General features: G+C 47.0%; 1 protein-coding gene across 1 annotated transcript in view; it reads left to right on the top strand.

Moving 5' to 3' along the window:
- Positions 1 to 403: 403 nt before the first annotated feature.
- The window catches only part of slc27a4 (solute carrier family 27 member 4), a 61,136-nt gene continuing 37,108 nt past the window's right edge, over positions 404 to 24,431 (top strand). Inside the window, exons 1-2 of the mRNA XM_060841527.1 lie at positions 404 to 1,155; positions 20,611 to 21,005. Of these exons, the coding sequence (XP_060697510.1) occupies positions 995 to 1,155; positions 20,611 to 21,005 (556 nt within the window). The 5' untranslated portion in view covers positions 404 to 994. The remainder of the gene's footprint in view (positions 1,156 to 20,610; positions 21,006 to 24,431) is intronic.

Below are 24,431 nucleotides of genomic sequence, written 5' to 3'. Positions count from 1 at the left end.
CATGACAATAATAAATCAAATCCTGGAACTCCTGAAGACCACTGCAGGTCTCCTTACTTCCTAAATGGACTGCAGCCCTTCAAGAGACCAGCTCACCATTACCTATTTCAGAGGCAATTAGGAATGGACAATTTTTAAAAAAAGCATCTCAGTGAACAATTTGTATTTCATTTTGTTTTTGCATATGAAGGGTTGGGGAATGTAACTACACCGACGTGAGCATGTTGACTCGCGCCTGAAGAAAGCAAACGTAATATTAAAACAGAAAGTGCTGGAAATACTGAGCAAGTCCCACAGCAATTCTGAAGAGAGAAAAACAAACACAACTGCACTTCCGGGATGAATCTTCATTATTGCAAAGGATCTGCGAGGTTAACTCGGCTCCTCTCTCCGCCTGCAATCCAGCAACTTGTGTGTTTTTTTTTGTTGTTTTATTTTTGCATACGGTGCAGATGTACATCTTTCTGCTTTTGCATTGCTTGGAGAACTACAATTCCCGAAAGCCTCCCTTCCTGCCTTCCTGCCTATCCCAGGCAGGGTTGGGAGGGGAGGGGGGAAGGCTGGCACATTACCCTGTCAATCAAACCGCCTACAAAGGAGGAGAAGGAAGGTTGCGGTGACCGGTGCAGGTCGCTAGGTAGTGGAAAGTACACCGTGAGGAGTGACAGGGAACTGAGAGGCTGCTTCCATTTCCCGGATTGGGGGTTTGCTTTTAAATCGCCCGCAAGGCTGAAAAAAAGTTGATTTGCAGAAACGTGGCAATGGGAAATACCCTGGTGTGATTTATTTTTGTTAAAATTTGGAGATCTGCCGGCGTGCTGACTTTGAGATTGAATTCCTTGTTGCAGTCAAACCCTGTCCTTTTTTTAAAAACAAAATTATTTGCAGTTGTTGAAGCCTGTCCTCTTCTGTGTTTGAGAGGGGTTGGTTTTGCTTGCATCTTAATTCCCCATCCCCTGTTTCCTCTGTGTGTAGTTTTTTTTTGAAGGTGACGATGTGGAGAGTGGCCACTTGCTCTGTGCTGTACCTGCTGCTGCGTTCCCTCACCGCTCTGCCGTGGCAGCTCCTCTGCGCCGCTACCTGCGCTCTCTACCTCGCCTCGGGAGGCCGCACATTCCTGGGCATCTTCTTCAAGACCATCCGCCGGGACGTGCAGTGAGTACATTGCCAGCACCTCCCCTTCCCTTCCCCTCAAGGATGGGGAGGGACATTTGGGGGGGGTTTAATGCAGCTTCGGTGCGTGGGAGGGTGGGGAAATGTTGCATTTCAGTCAGATATTCCCCAGCTTGTGTACTCTCTCTCAGGTCCATGGGGTTAGGGGGGAGGGGGTTTAAAGCCAACAATAGCCGTCATCCTCTCCTTTCCCCCCCCCCCCCCCCCGAGAGAGAGATACACACACTGACCCTGAAAATCTCCCAAGTTCACATCTTTTAGCAAAAGCAGAAGTTACTGGAAAAGCTGAGCAGGTTTGGCAGCATCTGTGCAGAGAGAGAGAGAGTTAATGTTTTGGGTAGAGTGAGCCTTCCTCAGGACTGGTCTTTTCCCACCTCAGCAGAGATGTTTTTAAACATGGCCAAGGGGACTTGAACTCTCTCCTCCTGGTCCCTCCTCGGTTAGACTGCACAGCACTGCCCCAGTGAGGAGATGTTCATCGCACATCTCTGGGGGTGGTGGGACTTGAACATGGGCCTCCTGGCCTTGAGAGCTCTCTGGCCCTGTGGTAGATGTTTTCCAACCAGGCATGCTTCTGAAGCAGCGTAGTGACTCAGCGGTTAGCATTGACCGTGTGGAGTTTGCACATTCTCCTCGTGTCTGCGTGGGTTTCCTCTGGGTGCTCCGGTTTCCTCCCACAATCCAAAGATGTGCAGGTCAGGGTAGATTGGCTATGCTGAATTGCCCCATAGTGTTCAGGGAAGTGCGGGGTTGTGGGGCTGGGTCTGTGTGGGACACTCTCCGGAACGACAGTGTGAATCTGTGGGCCAAATGGCCAGCTTCCACATTGTAGGAATTGCATTTTCGTGCCTGGGGAGTAGGTGGGACTTGAACCAGGGCCTCCCTTTCCTCTTTAGGCTGAGGTTGAGTTAACCTGCCCTCCCATTCTTCTCAAGGGGCATGCATTTGGGTGGTGAGTGAGAGAGAAAGAGGAAAGGTTTTATTTTTAACAACAAACGCAGGTATAATTTGTGATTGTGAAGGCACCAGGAAAGAGTGCAAACAATCTATAAAAGAATTGAGCCAAGGAGATGCAGCCCACGACCCCAAAGTGGGATGTCAAGCTAGGTTTGGGGTCATGCACTCTGAGGCAGATCTGTGGCCAACTCTCTTGCCTTCCCCACTGAGTCTTGTGCTTCCATCTCCCCTCTCTCACTGTCAACCGTTCCATGGCGGGCAAGGGTTGTGATAATTTCCAAGCCTCAAAATGGGCCCACAGCACGGGGATGAAAATTGGGAAGTGCTGTGGTACAGGAATGGCTGGATTGGCGAAGATGGGACTGTTTTTTCCTTCATGAAAGGGGAGGTCCTGAGGAGGTTTGACAGAAGTCCTCAATACCATGAAATCAGGGCCTGCAGGGAGACACTGCTCCCCATTGGCAATCAGTTCCAGAACTGAAAATGTGTTGCTGGTTAAAGCACAGCAGGTTAGGCAGCATCCAAGGAACAGGAAATTCAACGTTTCGGGCCGGAGCCCATCAGTTCCAGAACCAGAGAGAGTCTGGTTGGTGATAGAAGCAACCACAGGATTTGGGGGGGGGGGGGGGGGGGGGGCGTAAATTTTCTTGCTGCCTGAGATTGTAGCAGAACATTCGAAAGGAATTTGGATAATTTTCCAAAGATAAAATAAATTGCAGGTTATGTGAGGAAAAGGCTGGGGATGAGATGATGAACTATAAGCGAGCTGGTATGAACCTGACAGACTAAATGGCCCCCTTACATCCTGTACCCATTCTATGATGTGTGTCCAATGAACCCTGTTGAAGGATGGGAGCGTGAAAGAAATATTCAGGACGTTCCGAAGTATCCACACTGTTGTAATGTCGAAAACATGGCAGCCAATTAACACAGTACGATCCCACCATTCCCATTACTTTGTTTGCCCATGGGATATGGGCGTTGCTGGGTAGGTGCCCAGGGTGATACATGTCAACATCCCACAGCCAGATCGCTTGTTTGTTTGGACATTAGCTAAAGGCCAAATAAAATCAAAATATTGCTGGTGCTGGAAATCTGAAATAAACCAAGACAATGGTGGAGAAACTCAGCAGGTCTGGGAACAGAGAGCGCGTGCGAGAGAGAGAGAGAGAGGGACAGATGAAGAGCTGCAGGATAAATGTTGATATGGACACAGTAGCCTCTTTACCACTGTTTGAGTCAAATGGCATCTGCCTGAGAGGGCAGGCAGAGACCCTCTATTTGCCTGAAAGGACAGCAGCTCCAACATTGTAGCACTCCTTCAGTACTGCACTGAGGTACCAGTTTTGTGTTCAAAAACATGGAAGTGCGTCTTGAACCTACAATCTTCTGGCTGAAGACTCCAGTGTATTACCTACTGAGCTGAGGATGTCTCGTGGCATTGTTGATACAGAAATTTCTCCTGGTACGTTCCCCCGTCAGCATTGACAGAAACATGTCTTTGAAATGCATGGCAGCAGACTGGTAAAGGCATTGGGTCGAGAGTGTGGCGCTGGAAAGGCACAGCAGGTCAAGTAGCATCCAAGGAGCGAAAAAAAATCAATGTTTCAGGCATGAACACTTATGTCAACTCTCCTGCTGCTGCCTGACCTGCTGTGCTTTTCCAGCACCACACTTTTCGACTCTGACGTTCCAGCATCTGCAGTCCTCCCTTTCACCTGGCGAAGGCATTGGGCAGAGTTTTGAACTGCAGTGGAGACGTTGGTCAAGTGGGCACCCATCATCTCCTCTTTTACCCCTACCCCCACCCCCACGCACGCACATGCCTACTCAGCTCAGGAGACTGCAGGAGCCCCTACAACTCTGCCTATGAGGTGCCTGCCCCCACCTTGTCTCAGTCGATTCCCTTGAACTCAGCACCGCCTTCCTAACCTGCAATCTTCTTCCTGACCTCTCCGCCCCCACCCCACTCCAGCCTATCACCCTCACCTTGACCTCCTTCCACCTATCGCATCTCCATCACCCCTCCCCCAAGTCCCTCCTCCCTACCTTTTATCAGAGCCTGCCTGGCATCCTCTCCTCATTCCTGAAGAAGGGCTCTGGCCCGAAACGTCGAATTTCCTGTTCCTTGGATGCTGCCTGACCTGCTGTGCTTTAACCAGCAACACATTTTCAGCTCCTCAGAGAAAGGGGAAGGAGGAAGCAATTGGGTTAACAGTTGGCAAAGGGAAGAGAAGCAGATGGACTATTGCAGTGCTGTGCCGAAGTAGCTGCAAACTTATTGCTCAGTCTGATGAAGGTTGTCATCATATTTAAATATGTGGCACTTCAATAATGGTGAGGGCAGGGGAGCAACGGTCACACTTGAGAGATCATTCTGTCCCCCAGGAGCTTTAGTGTTCTGCCTGCAAGGTTAGGGTTTGGGAATGGAGTAATTTGTCCAGGCTCGTAGCATCAAGCCGTTCATATCAAATCATAGCAAAAATGTCTCTTTATATAACACTGCTTTGAAGAACATCCCAAGGCTCTTCACAAAAGCAGGGTGACACTGCGCCATGTGAAGTTAGATGTCCACAAGCTTGGTCAAGGAGGTAGGTTTTCGAGGAGGGAAGTTGAGATGTAGGGAGGAAATTCAAGAGTGTGGCGTCCAGACAACTGCACAGCTGCTAATGGTGGAATGGTTAAACCTAGGAAGGCACAAGAGGCCAGAATTATATACAGCGGTTGAATAGTAAAGCTGCCAGCCAGTGCACGCCTTCCTCCTTGCAGTCTGGCTTGCATTTGGTTTTAATTTCCGAGCAGAGATATGTGAAGTGTGTACATTTATATCTGCACATTGTTGCTGCTGGGGGAGTTTTGATGTCACGTTGAAGTGTTTGACTGTGAACTGGAGATAGGGGTAGGGCTGCAGCTAATGCATCTGAGGCCCTCCAAACCCAGCAAAGGTAGAATTAATCAGCTGCTGAAATCGTCATGCTTTTGTTATTTCCTGCTGGCCTGTTGCGCGGTCAAGCTAGCTGGCCTCACAGCTTACATTTCACAACTTGGATTTGATTTAATCAAGCCTACATCTGAACTCCCTCAAAGTCCTGTTCACCCCTTGTCCCTGCCTTGTGCATCATTTGATTCCAGTGCAGCCTTTTTAAAAACCCTCGTGTTGGAATCCCTCCTAAGAGTTGCCCTTCCCTACCCCCGAAACCCCTCGAGGAGCTCTGTGTACCTTGGACTCTGGTGTTTGAGCATCCCCCACTCCCGCTGTCTACAGCTGTGTAGCTCTAAACCTCTGGAATCCTCACCTCTTGTTCCTCCTCTAAGGTTCTGCTTAAAGTCTCCATTTTGATCTAGTTATCTAGCACGATATATCCATTTTGTCTCTATGCCGGATAAATATTGACAATGTTTCCGTGAAGCACTTGAGGACAAGTTTACTCCAGAGGTGCCATATAAATGCAAGTTGTTGCTGTATAATTTTCTCCTTCCATTGAAGGTCCCAAGGTCACTCTTTGCCTTCTGATATTTTGCCTGGGTGACGTGTCTGCCTTTAGTTAAAAATCACACCACACCAGGTTATAGTCCAACAGGTTTATTTGGAAGCACTAGCTTTCGGAGCGCTGCTCCTTCATCAGGTGATTGTGGAGCAGGAACATAAGATACAGAATTTATAGCAAAAGATTACAGTGTTATGCAACTGAAATGATTGTTAAGTCTTTCATCTTTTTAGAATGTGTGCCTTTGCCAGTCTACCCACTGGTAGACTGTTTGATTGTGATGGCTACAGAAGTTAAATAGCACCCTGGATTTGGCTTGTGTCCAAGTGGGGTCAATGTTAAGCAGGGGGAGCTGGATGAAAATGACAGGCAAGGAACGCCTAATGATTTCACTCCTCTCGCATCCTTCCTCAAACCTCCCTCCACGCACCAATACTCTCAGAATTACAGACTGGCTTTTATGAGGAAGTCGTTGGCTGTCAGTAACACCTAAATGGAGAGTACCAGCTAAATTCACACAACTTAAGATTGTAAAGGCTATGCTGTTCATACGAGGCACTGAGTCACTTCTGAGACAGTGTCCAACCCGTCGCTAATGATCTCTTGGAGAGCATCTAGTTACATACTAGCTACCAGTCAGAGTCACAGGAGTCTTACATCACAGAAGGAGACTGTGTGTTTGTTTGTTTATAACACTAGGTCTGCGCCAGACCATTGCAGAGTTTTTTATCCAAGTAATTGATCAATCCCCAACTGAACCAGCCTCCATCACATTTCCAGGTACTGCATTCCACAGAGGATGGTATGTGTATGGAATGAGCTGCCAGAGGATGTGGTGGAGGCTGGTACAATTGCAACATTTTAAGAGGCATTTGGATGGGTATATGAATAGGAAGGGTTTGGAGGGATATGGGCCGGGTGTTGGCATGTGGGACTAGATTGAGTTGGGATATCTGGTCAGCATGGACGGGTTGGACCGAAGGGTCTGTTTCCATGCTGTACATCTCTAATACCTATGACGATGACTATTTGCTCAGTGAAAACTTTGCTTTTCTTTTCTCATCTTAGCCTTGCTTTTTCTTTATGTAATTCACTTTAAGTCTGCGCCATCTTGTTCATGTTCCGGTAACAAGTGGGAACAGTTTCTTCATGTGTACTGTATCCAGCCTGCTCCTGATTTTAAGGAATTGGGAATGTCCGAAGGATGTTTGTGGCTGAGGGTTGTAAAAAAGTATCTGTCATACCAGTGACTGGGTTACATTGGGACAGTACGGGAGTGCAAATGACCATGACCTATGTAGCTAAGTGTGGCCAGCGCAGCCTGGACCATGGATTGAACTTGAGACTTTCCTGACTTGTATCAGACAGCATTACATTGTGCAAAGTCTCTTTTAATAATTCACCAGCACTTCATTATAGTCAAGGACATTTGCTTGGTATGTTCCTGAGATCAATTAGTCGTTACATCCACATGTTTTCTGCGTGGTTTACAGCGTTTACATCATTAGCATGATTCCCACATTGTATTTTAATATTGGTTACAGCCTTACCCACATTATGGAGTTGGAGGTCAGTGCCAGCTAAGAAATTTGGTTGGCTTGTTTGATTTAAAGCAGATTCAGCTTCTACATGCGAAGGCAAAACGTTACCGGGTGATGAGAAGCTAAGTGAAATACCTCCACAGAAGCTGGTATCCCATCACCCAGTCGGCCTTTATTTATGGGTGGAGAGTCCTCGACTCTGATCCAGCTCTCGGAGTGAGCAGAGTCTCTGACACTCCTGTTTCTGTCTGTCAGGCAGGGCTCCCTAATTGGACCAGATTAACAGCCCCAATAAGGGAACTCCTATTCTTTGAGGCCCACCCAGCTGACTTCATTACAGTCACTAGATTGTGCCCGGGGACAGATTGGAGAGCTGTTTCAAGGGGCTAACATAAGAATGATGGGCTGACTGGCCACCTTCCACATTGCCAGATTCTCTTCCAATTTGGGGAAGTGTTCCCTCTCTTTCTGTTTTGATGCGTGTGTGCACGGTGATCGTTGTTCGTGTTCTCCATTCTCCTAGTTCTCCATTTCATTTCATTTCATTCTTCTGTGGGATGTGGGTGCCATCTAGGAAAGCTAGCATCTGTTGCCTCATTTCCCTTGAAATGATTGAATTGCTGGGGCCATTCAGGAGACAGCAAAGAGTCTTTGCGGGGACCTAGAGTCACGTGTCTGCCAGACCAGATTTCCTTCCCAGAAGGACTTTGGTGAACTAGGTGGTCTTTTTGCAACAATCCATGATGGTTGACATGGCCACTGTCACTAGGGTGAGCTTTATATTGCATTCCGAAAGAACTGCAGATGCTGTAAATCGGAGACAAAATTGGAAATTGCTGGAAAAACTCAGCAGCATCTGTGGCAAGAAATTGGAATTGCATTCTGAGAAAGGGTCACTCGAGCTGAAATGTTAACTCTGACTTCTCTCCACAGATGCCAGATGTGCTGAGCTTTTCCAGCAATTTCTACTTTTTCTCTCTTTTATATTGTATTCCAGTTGCATTTAAATCCCACCGGCTGAAGTGGGTGGGATTTGAACCACTGTCCCACGAGCATTTGCCTTACCTCTGTATTGCTAAGATAATGACGTTCCCGCTCTGCCACCATCTCCCAAGATGAGAGACCTCACAAAAGAATTCTTCCATGGGATGTGACGGTTACTGCCCAGGTCAGTATTTATTGTCCGTGATGCGATCGCCTTGAAAGAGTGATGATGAGCCATTTCCTGGAGGTGCTGCCGTCTCTGTAGTGAGGGGGTACTGTTCGAAAAGGAGTTCCTGGTGGTTGATCCAGTGACGTAAAGAACAGTGATATACTTCCAAGTCCGGATGGTGTACGGCTCGGAGGGGAACTTGCAGGCAATGGTGGTCCCAAGTGTCTACTGCCTTTGGAGTTGTAGCAGTCAAGGGTTTGGAAGGTGTGGAGTTGCTGCACCTTTTAACCAAGTCATATTGTCCTTAACTTTGTTCCCCCAGAGCGGCTGTAAAAGAGACAGACTCCGAAAAGTCTACGTTTGAAGGGTTTTAGGGCCAGTTTGATCATAGCTAACAGATACTGTGTCAGGAAAAAGAGTTTCAAGTTATCACTTGTACAATAAAGGGGACTGGCTTATTCTCCTAGCTCAGCTTTTCTCTGGTTTGGTTTGGTTTGGCTATTCACTGAAAGCAGGCAGGCAGTTTTGAACGTACTGGACCCAAAAGAAGCAGGTCCATGCTGACTCTCCTCTGTCTCTGATTTCTCTCCTGGAAGACCCTGGGTTTGATTTTTACCTTGTTGCAACAATTCCCATCAACACCCCTTGGCACAAGTATTGGGAACAGCATCACTAAGTTGGCATGATCTGTTGGGTTTTCGGGTCGTTTAGGTTAGTTTGTATTCTGTTCTCTTATTTGTTTGTGTTTCATTTGGTCATCATGGAAATAAATTCTGTTTTGTTTAAACCTTCTGGAATATCTCTTATACCTGCTGAAGGCAACTAGCAAAGATAGGGTGTGGGCTACTTTCTTGAATGTTTTAAAGAGGCCTGGCCTGGTCCATAACGGAGGAGCTTGTACACACTGCTGCCACTGAAATAGAGAACATGGTGCAGGAGTCAGAAAGCTGTGGTGTTAGACAATGTTCACTCATCATGTCTTTCTCTCAGTTTTTAATTGCAGACTGTGGAACAGGGGCTGACCACATTGGGAGGTGAACATGCTGGCAGGGAGGGTTACGAAACTTTGCTGTCTCACTGTGGTTTCCTCTTCCCCTTCACGACCTCATTGCTGATGAACCTCTTCAACTTCGAGCAGGCATCCCCCTCAGATACAAGACAGACATCAGAGTTGGCAGTTTTCCTCAGTGGCAAGTTAAAGTTGCCTTTTACTGTGTCCCAGTGACCTTCCCCCAGCACCAGCCACACGGGAACAACTACTTTAGCAAGTGGTCTTTACCCTTTTCTGCACCCAACCATCCTTTAAGCTTTCTTGAACGGGGCCTCTACTGCATTGGGACACACTCCAACCCAGGCTGACACACCCAAACCCATTTCACGGTGAACCTCCACAGTTAGCATTTGGGAGAGGCAATTGTCAGTCTGTCATTGGTTGTAACTGGGCTCAGACACCGAGAGAGACAGAGAACCTGACCCATCAGCTTTCACTCCACAGTGTTCTTCACCCTGACTCCCCCATCCAAATCTCAGTAGAGACTGATCCACTCTTTCAGTTCAAAAGCTTTGCTTCTCCCTATCAATCTCACTCAAAATAAAACCCACATTTGTAGCTGATCCTTGTCCTTTCCTCTCCTGCACCTTTAACTCCTGGGATTTGGTAAGGTTTTGCAAAGATGGGGCTAAACTGTCTGACAAAGGAGTAAGTGCTTCACACAAGTGTGGACACAAGACCAGTGCTTAACTTCACCAACTTAAAACAAATATTAATCTGTTTTATTCACTATAGATTCAGAGCCATGCAGCACAGAAACGGACTCTTCGATCCAACCAGTCCATAATTCCAAACTAGACTAGTCCCAGCTGCCTGCTCCTGGCCCATATCCCCCTAAACCTTTCCTATTCGTGTACTTAAAAATATGTCTTTTAAACATTGTAACTGCACCTGCACCTGCATCCACCAGCTCCTCAGGAAGTTCTTTCCACACCTGAACCACTCTGTTTTTTAAAAAAAAGTTGTCCCTCGTGTCTTTTTTTAAAAATCTTTTTCCCCTCACCTTAAAAATATGCCTCATAGTTTTGAAAACCACCACCTTGAGGAAAGGGCATCTGCTGTTTTAAGAAATAAAGTAATGTAATTTCTAGTGTCTTTCATGACCACTAGGTATCTCAGAGTGCCTTTGAACTAATCAAGTACTTTTTGAAATATAATCACAATAGTAAGGCAGGAACTGTGACACTGGATTGATGGGGCTTGCTATGCATAGTCAGTAACATGATAAAGGCAAGATAAGTCTGTAATTTTGTCTTGTGATGTTGATTTGAGGAATAAATATTGAACAGGGAAGGACCACCTTCTACTTATTGAAGTAATGCCCTGGGATATATTGCGTCTAGTGAGCAGCAGATCTATCTGAAAGAAAGCACATTCAACCTTGCAGTACTCCCTCGATACTGCACCAGATTGTCAGGGGTTTGTTTTTGTGCTCAAGACCTGCAGTAGAACTTCTTTTCACCTGTGGGACATTGGCATTGCTGGCTGGGCCTGTATTTTTTGCCTTCTCTCTAGTTGCCTCTTGAGAAGGTAGGAGTGAGCTGCCTTCTTGAACCGCTACAGTCCACCTGCTGTGGGTTGACTGACAATGCCCTTAGGGAGGGAATTCGAGGATTTTGACCCAGCGACAGTGAAGGAACGGTGAAATATTTCCAAGTCAGGATCGTGAGTGATTTAGAGGGAATCCTGGAGGGGTGGTGATACTATGTATCTGCTGTCCTTGTCGTTCTAGATGGAAGGGGTCATGGGTTTGGAAGGTGCTGCCTGAGGACCTTTGGTAAACTTCTGCACTGCATCTTGTAGAAAGTACATTCTGCTGCTGCTGAGCGTCAGTGGTGGAGCGAATGGATGCTTGTGGATGTGGTGTCAATCAAGTGGGCTGCTCTGCCCTAGGTGGTGTCAAGCTTCTTAAATGTTGTTGGGGCTGCACCCATCCAGACAAGTGGGGAGTATTCCATCACGCTCCTGACTTGGGCCTTGTAGATGGTGGGCAGGCTTTAGACATTGGACTTGAACATTTATTCCATGATGGGTGTTCTAGCAATGGATCTACATCTGGGACACACTACCACAACCGTACTCTGTTCAGGCAGGATTATTAGGCAATAGAGTTTACAGTTTAATTGTAGGAAAATGTCAGCCATTTATCAGTAAGGCAACGTCTTCAGTACTTCTGCCTGAGATTGGAATTCTTAAACCAGTGACAACCCATAGGAATGGCCAAACTTAACCCGATTCACAGCCAAAACAGTAGTTCAGCACTGATGTCAGAAATATAACCACACTCCAAACTTCTCTTTTTGTTCCAAGCAGAATTTTTTGGATTGTAAAATTCCGAGTTGGAAAACTTGGGATGTTTCTTGCTCAGCTCTCCCAGAATACTTCCAGGCACACTGCAATCAAAGATTATAGGGAATGGGTATGTGGGAGTGATTCTGTGTGAATGACTGTGGAAGAGAACTAGCACAGCCGTGATGGGTCAAATGGCCTCCTGTGCAGTCCCCAGTTCTGTGAAGCTAACAACAGCTTTCATTTATATGGCGCTTTTAAATATTGAAAGTGACCCTTCACCTTGAGGGTAGGATCCTGGATGAGGGACGTTGGAAAGCTTTTTTTTCTCTTAATTTCCCAAAGTGAGAAAGGCATTGAAATGATTCCAGAAAGTGGCAGTAATTGGGTGGAATGCTCTAGAATGAATGGTGCTCCAATTGGAGGTGAGAGGGCTTGAGAGGGTGGGGGGGGAATGATAAATGTAGGAGGGGCTATCAAGTTAGAAGAGACTTAGAAGATGGAGGATGTGTTGAGATTGTGGAGTGATTCAAAGAGTTTGCTGAAGAGACTACGTTCTGTGCCCCGGGAAATGTGGATCAGGAACATGGGACTCGGATTTCTCCAGTTTCCTCATTTCTCCTCCCCCCCTCACCTCGTCTCAGTCGATTCCCTTGAACTCAGCACCGCCCTCCTAACCTGCAATCCTCTTCCTGACCTCCGCCCCACCCCACTCCGGCCTATCATCCTCACCTTGACCTCCTTCCACCTATCACATCTCCATCTCCCCTCCCCCAAGTCCCTCCTCCCTACCTTTTATCTTAGCCTGCCTGGCACCCTCTCCTCATTCCTGATGAAGGGCTCTAGCCCGAAACGTCGAATTTCCTGTTCCTTGGATGCTGCCTAACCTGCTGTGCTTTAACCAGCAACACATTTTCAGCTCTGATCTCCAGCATCTGCAGACCTCACTTTTTACAGGAACATGGGCGTAAGAGCCAATCATTTGGCCCTTTTAGAGCCTCCTGCACCATCGGTAAGATCCTAACTGGCTTTGGTTGTGATCTCCGTTCCACTTTCCTATTTGTCTCCTGCCCCTCTGTAACCCGGTCTCCGGAGTGTAGCAACCTGGCCCTGAATACGTCTGAAGACCCAGCCTCAACTACGCTCTGGGGAAGAGAGCTCCATATTCCAACAGCCCTCTGAGTGAAAAGATTTCTCCTCGTTCCTGTCTTACAAAGAGAGACCTTTTTGTTTTAAGAACAGTGTCCCTAGCGCTTCCCCCCCCCCCCCCCCCCCCCCCCCCCCCCACACGCACACACACGCGCGCGCGCACACACACACACACACGGAAACGTTTTCCCGAAACCCTCCCTGTCAAGCCCCCTCAGGATCTATCTTTGTTTCAAAAGGGTCACCTACATTTCTATAAAATTTGAGGTGGGCCTGACGTATCCAAACCTCATTCATAAGATAACTCCCCCACCCATCCCAGGAATGAGTCAAGGGGGCATAGGAACAGGAGTAGGCCATCGGGTCTGCTCCACCATTTAATACAGTCATGGCTGATTGAACCTTTCAGTGCGTTTTACTCACATTGCCTCCAAGACTCTGTCCAGCTTTGGTAATCGGAAATCTATCAATCCGTTACTTTAAATATTCTCTCAGGCTGAGCTTCCATGGCCCAAAGATTCGACACCCCATCTCCATCTGAAATGGCATGACCCTTATCTTTAAATTGCGTTGCCTCGTTCTTGGACTCGAGGGTGTGGTGCTGGAAAAGGACAGCAGGTCAGGCAGCATCCGAGGAGCAGGAAAATCGACATTTCGGGAACGATGCCTGATGTAGAGCTTATTCCCGAAATGTCGACTCTCCTGCTCCTCGGATGCTGCCTGACCTGCTGTGCTTTTCCAGCACCACACTCTCGGCTCTGATCTCCAGCATCTGTAGTCCTCACTTTCTCCGAGTTCTTGGATTCCCAACCTCTGGGAAATGCACACATCTTGGATTTGCAGAGTGTTTCTTTCAATGCAATGCCACCCTTAACATCCTTATTAGCCACTGATAATGCATGCTTCTCACTCACTGGGATAAAGTTTTGTTGAGAGTCACTAAATATCACCTTGAAGTTTCCTACTATAACTTTAGCTTTTTAACCTTGTTTCCCAACTCTGCTTTCACACTCTCCCCTTACTTGGGCTTTAAACTCCAGTCACTGATACATACTCCTTTTTCAAACCGAGCATGGAAGTTTGGATCTGTCACACCTTGAAACTAGTTGAGAGTGTGTTGCTGGAAAAGCACAGCAGGTCAGGAGGCATCCGAGGAGCAGGAAAGTCGACATTTTGGGCCAGAGCCCTTCTTCAGGAAACTAATGAAGAGCTCTGGCCCAAAATGTTGATTTTCCTGCTCCTCGGATGGTGCCTGACCTGCTGTGCTTTTCCAGCACCACACTCTCGACTCTGATCTCCAGCATCTGCTGTCCTCACTGACACCTTGAAACTAGACTACCCTGTTGTTCTTTCACAGAAATTAACATCTCTGTTAACAAAGCCCACGACAGAGGAATTCCTTGGGGATGAGGAAATAGTTTGTGACTAATCTGGTGTCATGTCATGTCAATCTGTGCGTGGTTTACCTTCACTTCCTGTTTGAATGAAAATAAATCACTTTTTACAACTGAGCTGCAATTAGTGAACATGGTCATTCAGAAAGGTCAAATAGACAGTTATCACCTTGTCTGTAACCCAGAAGTTTCTGGAAGAGTGGTGACAACTGTGGGAGTAGCTCAGCAGGTCCAGCAGTATCTGTGGAGAGAGAAAGTGGGGTTAGCATTTGGAATCCAGTGACACCCCCCTTTTGACCGAAAACATCTGAAGCTGCCAAGTTGAGGAAAAAAAGTCTCCCATTAATGACGGCTGACATCTCTCACCTTGATGTTGAGGAAATGAGCAGAGCACTTGCTCTCTTGCTACAATATGATGGCTGACTGTTTCACAGCATCCCTACAGTGTGGAAACAGACCATTTGGCCCAACAAGTCCACCCAGACCCTCCAAGGAGCAAGCCACCTGGACTCTTTCCCCCACTCTCTATTATTCGACTTTTATCCCTGACTGCACTTAACCTACACATCCCTGAACACTATCAGCAATTTTAGCATGGCCAATTAATTTAACTTGCACATCTTTGGATTGTGGGAGCACCCTGAGCAAACCCAGGGAGAATGTTCAAACTTCACACATTCAGTTGCCTGAGGCTGGAATTGAACCTGGGTCCCTGGTGCTGTGAGGCAGTTTCCCTCACATCTCGCTCATTGGTTGCTGTCTCTGTCTCCCACCCTCTTCCCCGGCCTCTAAAACCTTCTTTTTCCCTCCAGTCTCCTCTCCTTTGGTACTTTGCTTCCTATCACAGCACACCCCCTCAAGCCTGACCGAGAAACTTTGTCCCATGACGATAACACAGGTTAGCTGGCCCCCGGGGAATCGGAAAGGGGGCAGGGATATAGAGGCCTAGCAATGTGTGTCCACATCCTATTGAAGGCAATGGGGCAGCTCAAATTAAGATGGTTAAAAAGGCATATAAAACCTTGCCTTTGTTAGCTGAGGGTTAGTAGATGAATCGGAAAGATACACTGGATATGCTGGTACTATGTAAACACGAACTAGACTCTCGCACCAATGTTGTGTACATTTACATTGGAGAGTGTGCAGGAGTGATTTTAGAAGGTGTTGCCAAGACTGGAGCTACTGAGAAAAAGCTTGATGGTGGTGGGGGGGGGGGGGGGTGGCGATATTGTCATTGCCCCAATAATCGGAGAATCCCTCCAGTACAGAAAGGGAGCATTCAGCCCTAATCCTCCAAATAGCATCCCACCCATTCTCAGCAACCCTGCATTCCCTGTGGCCAATCCACCTAACCTGCACATCTTTGGATTGTGGGAGAAAACCAGAGCAAACCCACGCAGATGCGGTGAGAATGTGCAAACTCCACACAGACAGTCGCCTGAGGCTGGAATCGAACCCGGTACCAGCCACCGTGAGGCAGCAGTGCTAACCACTGAGCAACATGCCACCCTAAAGATGTTTTTGTGGATGGCTTTTGTAGATGTTTTGTTGTTACATGTGATTGCTAACTTTGCATATTGGATCATGATTAGAATCAACACTTGAATAATCGCAAGGCCCAGGTTAATGCTCTGGGAATGTGTCTTCAAATCCCATCATGACAGCTGGTGCCATTTAAAATCAATTAATAATAATCACCGGGAATTGGAAGCTAGTCTATGTAATGGTGAGCATTAAGGTATTATTGATTGGCTGCAAAAATTCATTGAGTTCACTAACGTCCTTGAGGTAAGGAAATCTGCTGTCCTTGCCTGGTCTGACCTCCGCCATACCACTGTCGTTGACTATCAGCTGCCCACTGAAATGGCCAAGCCTGCCCCTTCAAGGGTGGCCAATAAATGCCAGCTTTGCTGTTGACCTCCACAAGGAAAAAAAGTGGTGTTCTTTTTCCATGGAGTTGGTGAGGCAGAGTCGTGACTTCACTGCATAATTCCAACAGAATTGAGTGGCCTGGATGGAAGAAATTAAGGGGTAACTGATTTGTTCTTATCAGAGGGCTCAAAGATCACGGGTCAACGGCTTGAAGTAAATTGGTGGAAGGATTATTGAGCCATAGAGATGTACAGCGCGAGAACAGACCTTTGGTCCAATTCTTCCACGCCGACCAGATATCCCAATCTAATCTAGTCCCATTTGCCAACGTTTAGCCCATACCCCTCCAAACCCTTCCTATTCATATATCCATCCAGATGCCTTTTAAATGTTGCAATTGTACCAGCCTCCATCACTTCCTCTGGCAGCTCATTCCATACACGCACCACCCTCTGTGTGAAACTGTTGCCCCTTAGGTCCCTTTTATATCTTTCCCCTCTCACCCTAAACCTATATCCTTTGGTTGTGGACTCCACCACCCCAGGGAAAAGACCTTTTCTACTTACCCTATCCATGCCCCTCATGATTTTATAAACATCTATAAAGTCACCCCTCAGCCTCTGATGCTCCAGGGAAAACAGCCCCAGCCTATTCAGCCTCTCCCTATAGCTCAAACCCTCCAACCCTGACAACATCCTTGTAAATCTTTTCTGAACCCTTTCAAGATCAGAAAGGAGGAGCAAACTTTTTATTTTACCCACATGTTGAGGGTATGGAACTCTCTGCCTGGCAAGGAAGGGGGAAGATAGAAAGAATGATGATAGTGTGGTGCTGGAAAAGCACAGCCGGTCAGGCAGCATTTGAGGAGCAGGAGAATCGACGTTTCAGCCATAAGCTCTTCATCAGGAATGAGGCTTTTGAGCCGGGGGCTGAGAGAGAAATGGGAGGAGGGTGGGGGTGTTGGTAGCTGAGGATGCGACAGGTAGATGAAGGTGGGGGTAAAGGGTGATAAATCGGAGAGGAGGCTGGAGCGGATAGGTGGGAAAGATGATGGACAGATCAAGAGGGTGATACCAATTTGGAAGTGGGATAAGGTGGGGGAGGGGAAATGAGGAAGCTGGTGAAATCCACATTGATCTCATGTGGTTGGAGGGCCCCAAGGTGGCAGATGGTAAGGGTTGGACGTTGATGTCCATTTACATGGAGCTGTGACCTGTAGGGCTACAGATTGTACAAAATCACAAGAGTAGGAGTAGGTTATTGGGCCCCTCAAGTCTGTTGACTAATATCACAACTGACCTGACTGTGATTCTAACTCCCCATTCTTGGTTTCAATCCTATCTCCTGGCTTCCTTGTTGATCAATAAGTGTTTAACTCTGCCTTGAAAACATTCATTAAACCAACCCCTGCTCCTACTCTTCGGAACCGGAAGGTATGTTTTTTGACCTGCTCTACCTGGTTCCACATCATTCCCAAGTATTTATCCTGTCAACTTCCCTCAGAATCTTCTGCGTCTCAGTAAGATCTTTATGTTTATTTACTCATCTCCAATGAGTACAGGCCCAACCCATTCCTTTATAAGACAAACCCCTTTATCCAAGTGAAACTTCTCTGAGCTGTTTGCAATGCAGGTTTTTCCTGAAGTACAGAGCTACAAGCTGCTCACAGCACTCTACGTGTAGTCTCACCGCTGCCCTGTGGCAAGATATCCCTCCATTTATACACCTTTGGCAAATTTTGTTTGCATTTTATTGCCTTGTTTTTCCTGCACACTAATTCTTTGTAATTCATGTACAAGGACATGCAGATCTCTCTTGCCCTGTAGCATTCTGCAGTCTTTCTCTACTTATCGAGTCATATGGTCACATGGAGTCATATAGTAAAAAGATGTGGCACCTCGTCCTTTTTTAAAATCTTTTTTTCCCAGTCTTAAAAATAAATCCTGGAGAAAGTGAGGACTGCAGACGCTGGAGATCAGAGTCGAGAGTGTGGTGCTGGAAAAGCACAGCAGGTCAGGCAGCATCCGAGGAGCAGGAGAATCGATGTTTTAGATATAAGCCCAAATACTCTCATTTTAAACTCCCCCACCTTGGGGAAAAGTCACACGATCTATACCTCCCATGGTCTTTTGTAAACCTCTATAAGGTCACCCCTCAACCTCCTGCGCTGCAGTGAAAATAAACCCCAGCCTATCTTAATAACTCCGACCCTCCACCATATGGGATCAACGTGGATTTCACCAGTTTTCTCATTTTTCCCCCCCCCCCACCTTATCCCAGTTCCCACTTGGTATCGCCCTCTTGACCCATCTATCTCTTTCCCACCTATTAGCTCTACCCTTCTCTCTGACCTATCATCCTTTTCCCCCACCTTCATCTACCTGTCATATTCTCAGGTACCTTCCCCCACCCCCACCCCCACCCCCATTTCTCTCTCAGCCCCCTTGGCCCAAAAGCATCCTTCCTGATGAAGGGCTTATGCCCGAAACGTCGATTCTCCTGCTCCTCAGATGCTCCCAGACTGGCTGTGCTTTTCCAGCGCCACACTATACTTTTCTAACTATCAAAGTGGAAAGTCTCCGATGTTTCCACATATTAACGGGCCCCTGTGGACTGTTTGTAGCTTCATCACTTGCTTTCCGACCTGTCCTCGTACTATCATGAAACTTGGCCACAGTACTGCCCATACTTTCATCCAAATCATTAACCTAGATCTTGCATAGTGGAAGTCCCAGCACTGAACACTCACTCTCTCTGCTAGTTATAAACAAAACACACAATATTGGGGGAACTCAGTAGCGGTAAGGCAGCATGTGTGGAGAAGGAAACCGAGTTAACATTTCGAGTCTGGTATAATTTTATTCCAGGTAATTTCGACTTGAAATGTTAACTCAGTTTCTCTCTCCATGGATGCTACCAGACCTGCTGAGTTTCTCCAACAGTTCCTGTTTTCATTTTGTATTTGTGGCATTCAGTATTTTTCTTTCTTTTTTACTAGTTAGAGTTTGCCAGTCTGAAAATAATCCACTTGTTCCTACTTGGTTTCCTGTTGTTAGTCAGCACTTTAACTCTGCCTAGGGTAGCACAGTGGCTCAGTGGTTAGCACTGCTGCATCATAGTGCCAGGGACCAGGGTTCAATTCCTGCCTTGGACAACTGTCTGTGTGGAGTTTGCACATTCTCCCCGTGTCTGTGTGGGTTTCCTCAGAGTGCTACGGTTTACTCCCACAATCCAAAGATGTGCAGGTCAGGTGGATTGGCCGTGCTAAAGTTGCCCATAGTGTTCAGGGATGTGTAGGTTAGGTGGATTAGCCATGGGAAATGCAGGGTTATAGGTAGGAGGGTGAGTCTGGATGGGATGTTCTTCAGAGAGTTGGCATGGACTTGTTAGGCCGAATGGCTGTTTCCACACCATAGGGATTCTATAATACATTGCCCCAGCACCATGGACTCTTGTAGAATCATAGAGATGTATAGCATGGAAACAGAACCTTTGGTCCAACTCATCTCTTCTGCAATAACCTTTTCGGTGAGACCTCATTCTAATGCCTTTTGCAAATCTACATATACGTCATCTTCCCCGAATCCACCCTGCTTGTTACATCCTCAAAAAAACATTCATAAAATGAAATTTCCCTTTCACAACAGCACGTTGACTCTTCGCAGGAGGGAGGGGTTAGGCTGGGTAACACTGTCAAGCAGCACAGACCATGGGCTGAATGGCCTTTCTCTCTTGTCTTGTAATTTTATTTTTATGATTTCAAGATTCCAAGGGAAAAGAACCTGCTGTAGACGCAGCGCCAATAGTTGAAGAGTGTGGTACTGGAAAAGCACAGCCGGTCAGGCAGCATCAGAGGAGCAGGAGGGTAGATGTTTCCAGCATAAGCCCTTCATTAGGAGCTTATGGTCGAAACGTCGATTCTCCTGCTCCTTGGATACTGCATGACCTGCTGTGTTTTTCCAGCACCACACTCTTCAACTCTGATCTCCAGCATCTGCATTCCTCACTTTCTCCTATTTCTGGATCAGTGGTGCTGGAAGAGCACAGCAGTTCAGGCAGCATCCAACGAGCAGCGAAATCAACGTTTCGGGCAAAAGCCCTTTACCTCACTTTCTCCTAGTTGATTTCAGTGCCAATAATGCAGGGCAAAGTTACCCATGCGGCCATGAAGTGAATGAATTGGCCCTTTGTTTTAGGAGCTGGTTGTCAGTATTTGTTGGTCAATGGACCCACTGAACTCCTCTCTACAGCTCTTCTAGTCATCTCTGTGAGAGAAGACAGGGGCAGCAGAGTATTGTTTGACCTTGAGGGTAAAATGTCGGAACAGATGACAAGTTGGGGTTAGTGAGGGAATGAGTGACGGTTTCAGCAGTTGGGAACAATCTGGAATTGTCCGATGGGATCCAATGGATGTGGAGTGGGAAGAGTGTTGGAGGTGTTTTACTACTCAGCGTTGTCGTCTGTTGGAGGGACCAGGAGTGTGCTCTCTCTTTCTCTCTGTGTTCACGTTCCTATCTCTTGTTTTTCCCTCCTCCTCCCGCAGTGCCGCAGGGGTCCTCCTCAAAGTCAAGCTCAACGTGAGGCGCAACTTGAAGTTGAACAACACCATTCCGAAAATCTTCCACGAAGTGGTGCAGAGGCACCCAGACAAGATTGCACTCATTTTCGAGGGGACTGGCGTCGCCTGGAGTTTCCGGGACCTGGATGAGTTCTCCAACCGAGTGGCCAACTGTTTCCGGGAGCAGGGCTTCCGCACCGGCGATGTGGTGGCGCTGTTCATGGAGAGCAGGAGCGAGTATGTGGGACTGTGGCTGGGGATGGCCAAGATTGGTGTGGAGGTGGCACTGATTAACTTCAACCTGCGGATGGACGCACTGGCGCACTGCATCAACATCTCCAGAGCCAAGGCCATTGTGTTCGGGGGCGAGCTGAGCAATGGTAAGTTCAAGGCTATGGCTTTAATAAGCAAGCGGAGCCAGAAAAGGCTTGTCATGGAATCCCTACAGTGTAGGAAGGGGCCATTCAGCCCACCTAGTCTGCACACTGACCCTCCATAGACCATCCCACTCACTCCCAGTGCACCAGCTATCTCCATTGTCCTGCAATTCCTACGGCCAATCTACCTAACCTGCACACTACAGGGCAATTTAGCATGATCCATCTATCTAACCTGCATACGACAGGGCAATTTCCCATGGCCAAGCCACCAAACCCGGCACTATTTGGAAGGAAACCGGAGCACCCGGAGGAAACCCATCCTGACACAGGCAGTTGCCCGAGGTCGGGATGGAACCCGGACACCTGGCACTGTGAGGCAGCAGTGCTAACCACTGAGCCACCATGCCACAGTCTAATTAAAGTGACTTACCTGAGACCAATTCTAAAAGAAGAGAATACAGAGGAACCTTGATTATCCGAACAACACGGGCAGGGAGCGTTTTGTTCGGGTAATCGGATACTGGATAACCAGTTTAGCCAAGCGTTGGGACCTTGCGATCTTGTTCGGAGAATCTGAAATTTGGATAATCGAGGGTCGTCTGTAAAGATAAATGCCATACAGCAGCCTGACCCCAGTTCTTTGGCTACACAAATTGTCAGAATGTGTCGAGTGTGTAAGGCTGAGAGGATGTTATATTTGATGCCACGCGAAGCTTCCAACGTCCTATTTGTGTCATCGTGTAATCACACTTACTCCCACCTCCATATTACCATCCAAACTTTGCCCCATCCCAGCTCATCTGCTGCCGAATTCCCCACTCATGCACTCAACACTGCCTGGGGTCAACTGTTCTGACATCCTACCCTCCGCTAACTCGAGCTCATCCACTACTCTGCTGCCTCTGTCTCTGCTCACAGCAGGTCCTATTGCCCACCCACCCCCGCTGGGGACACTCTGGCTTCTTATTTTAACATTGCCCTCCTTGTTTTCAAATCTGTCCATCTCCCCCGTCCCTATCATCCCCACCACCTGGAAACAACGGAAACAGGAACAGGAGTAGGCCGTTCGGCCCATCGTGCCTGCTGTACCATTCTGTGTGGTTATGGCTGATCATCCAACTCAGTCCCGTGTTCCCACGTTTCCCCCCACACCCTTTGATCCCTTCAGCTCTAAGAACTGTATTCACCTCCTCCTCGAAAACTACTCTGAGATACCTCTCTCTAGTTTGAAACATCTCGAATTTGATTGCCCACCATTGGTGGATGCACCTTCAGTTGCCTGGGCCCCAAAATCCGACCGTCCCTCTCTACGCTTCTCCAACTTCTAACCTACCTTTGTCCTAAAAACCATTTATTCAAACCTACTCCTTTGACCAAACTTTTCGTCCTCTGACCTTGTGCAGCTCAGGGTCGTAGTTTGCTTTAACAGACAATCGCGAGTTGTCTTGAGGGCATTCACGGTGTTAAAGGTGCTTTGTGAATGTAAGTTGTTGTTGGCTTTTTTTTTAGTGGTTGCATCAAGGTCATATTTTACAGAAGTACCATGACTTGAAACCAGTAGACAGAAGCTAAGCAGCTTTATTCATTCAATTCGTGACTTGATCACTGAACTGAAGGTGAAAAATTATCAGCTTCATCTGTGGCTTTTGAGCTTCGGTGAACATCACTTATTCATGTTTATATCAGATGTCTGCTGGTCTGCCGTGTCAAAAGATGATTTCTAGTGTTTCCTGTGTTGCACAGTTTCAGATCAGGCAAGTGTCATTGAAGGGTGGACCCTACAAATGCCTGAAAAAGAAAGAGCATTGCAAAAAGTTGATTTGTTTTTTTTTGAGGCATCCCTTTTAAATTCCTCAGTTTTCAAATCCCTGCATTGCCCTTTCACAAGTTGAATAACAGTGCAGAGAGGATCAGAATATTCATTGAATGGCTTTTATCTGCAGAAATACACTTTGTATACATCGCGCTCTGAATAGCACAGTGCCATTTCAGTCTGATCCCACAGTCACTTGGTATTTCAGAACTTCACTATCGCTGAAGAAAAGAGACTTGACCCTTGAACCTTTTATCTTGCACTCATCAGGACGCAACTGCAAGAATACAAAATCTTAGATGGCGCAACAGTTTGCATTGCACAAGAAGAGAGTATTGGTTGGTTGGTAAATGGACTCCGGTGGATGTATAGCCCCGGCAAATGCACCAGCGAACTGTTGAGGACTAAGCTTTTGTTTACGTTTTGAAATTTTGAATTTGACTTTAAACAAAACCTTGGGCAATTGTTGTGCTGAAAGATGTGTAATGTATCAATATTGATATTATTATTTTCAGAAATTAGACTTCAAACTAGATACAAGTGGTTGTTAATTTCTGTGAAGGGTTTTACTTTTTAAAAAACCAGTCAGAGTGTCCTTCTGGAACAGTGATTGTGGCCAGCATTTTGTCAGAGAACAAACTACCCTGTGAATGTCACCACAAGAGGGTGTGGTTGTCATTCCCTTTGTGCCTAAAGGGCAGGGGATTCTTTTTTAATAAACTAAATTATTCATTGATGAGATATGGGCCCTTACTGATTAGGGCACGATTTGCTGATCACCCTCTAAGGTGGCAATGAATTGCTGCCATCCACATGGTGTCGGTCTCACCCAATAGTACACTCTCTTTTATCACCAATTGGAGCTTGATTGGCTATTTCAGGACAGTAAAGGCTCAACTACGTTGACCATGAACCTGGAGTCACATGTAGGCCAGGCTAGAAAAGAATGGCAGATTTCCTTCCTGGAGAGATGTTTGTGGATCAGATGGGTTTTTACAGCGATCCAACAGCTTTGTGCTCATCGTTAATGAGATTAGTATTGTGTTCCTGGTTTGCTGATTAAAATTTAAATTAAATCCCTTAGCTGCTGTTGTGAGATTTGAGTTGCTATTTTCGGAGCATTAGTTCAGATCTCTAGTCTCGTAAAGCTGTTTCTCTGCTATCGTCCGGTCAGGGGGTTGCTGGAAAGTCGTCCAGGGGTAAAGTCTTGGTAATGATCTATCCTGAACTACAGCAGCCTTAACCCCTGACCTCCTGCTATCAGCCAGCCTCCACAGCATTGTCTAAGCTGGCATCCTCTGGCCTGCCTGCAGCAGGAACACACAGGAGGGGAAGTGAAACTTTCCCTCCAGTCAGTTAACTCTCACGGTGTGGTTGAAGCAAGCGAGTTGCTCTAACCTCAATTGAACGCTGGTTATGGTTCTGGGCACTACATTTTAGGGAAGGTGTCAAGGCCTCCGAGAGAGTGAGGGAGGTTAACTGGAATGATGTCGGAGTTGAGGATCTTCACTGGGACGGATAGACTGGAGGAGTTGGTGCTATACTTCAGCAGAGATGGCAATGAAATTAGACTGTGTGTCCAAGAGTGTCAGGAATGATTGTGACAAAGTAAA

Source organism: Hemiscyllium ocellatum, chromosome 21 (assembly GCF_020745735.1).
Source record: "Hemiscyllium ocellatum isolate sHemOce1 chromosome 21, sHemOce1.pat.X.cur, whole genome shotgun sequence".
Lineage (NCBI taxonomy): Eukaryota > Metazoa > Chordata > Chondrichthyes > Orectolobiformes > Hemiscylliidae > Hemiscyllium > Hemiscyllium ocellatum.
Note: the sequence above shows the minus strand (reverse complement) of the source record. Positions and strands in the feature narration are given on the sequence as shown.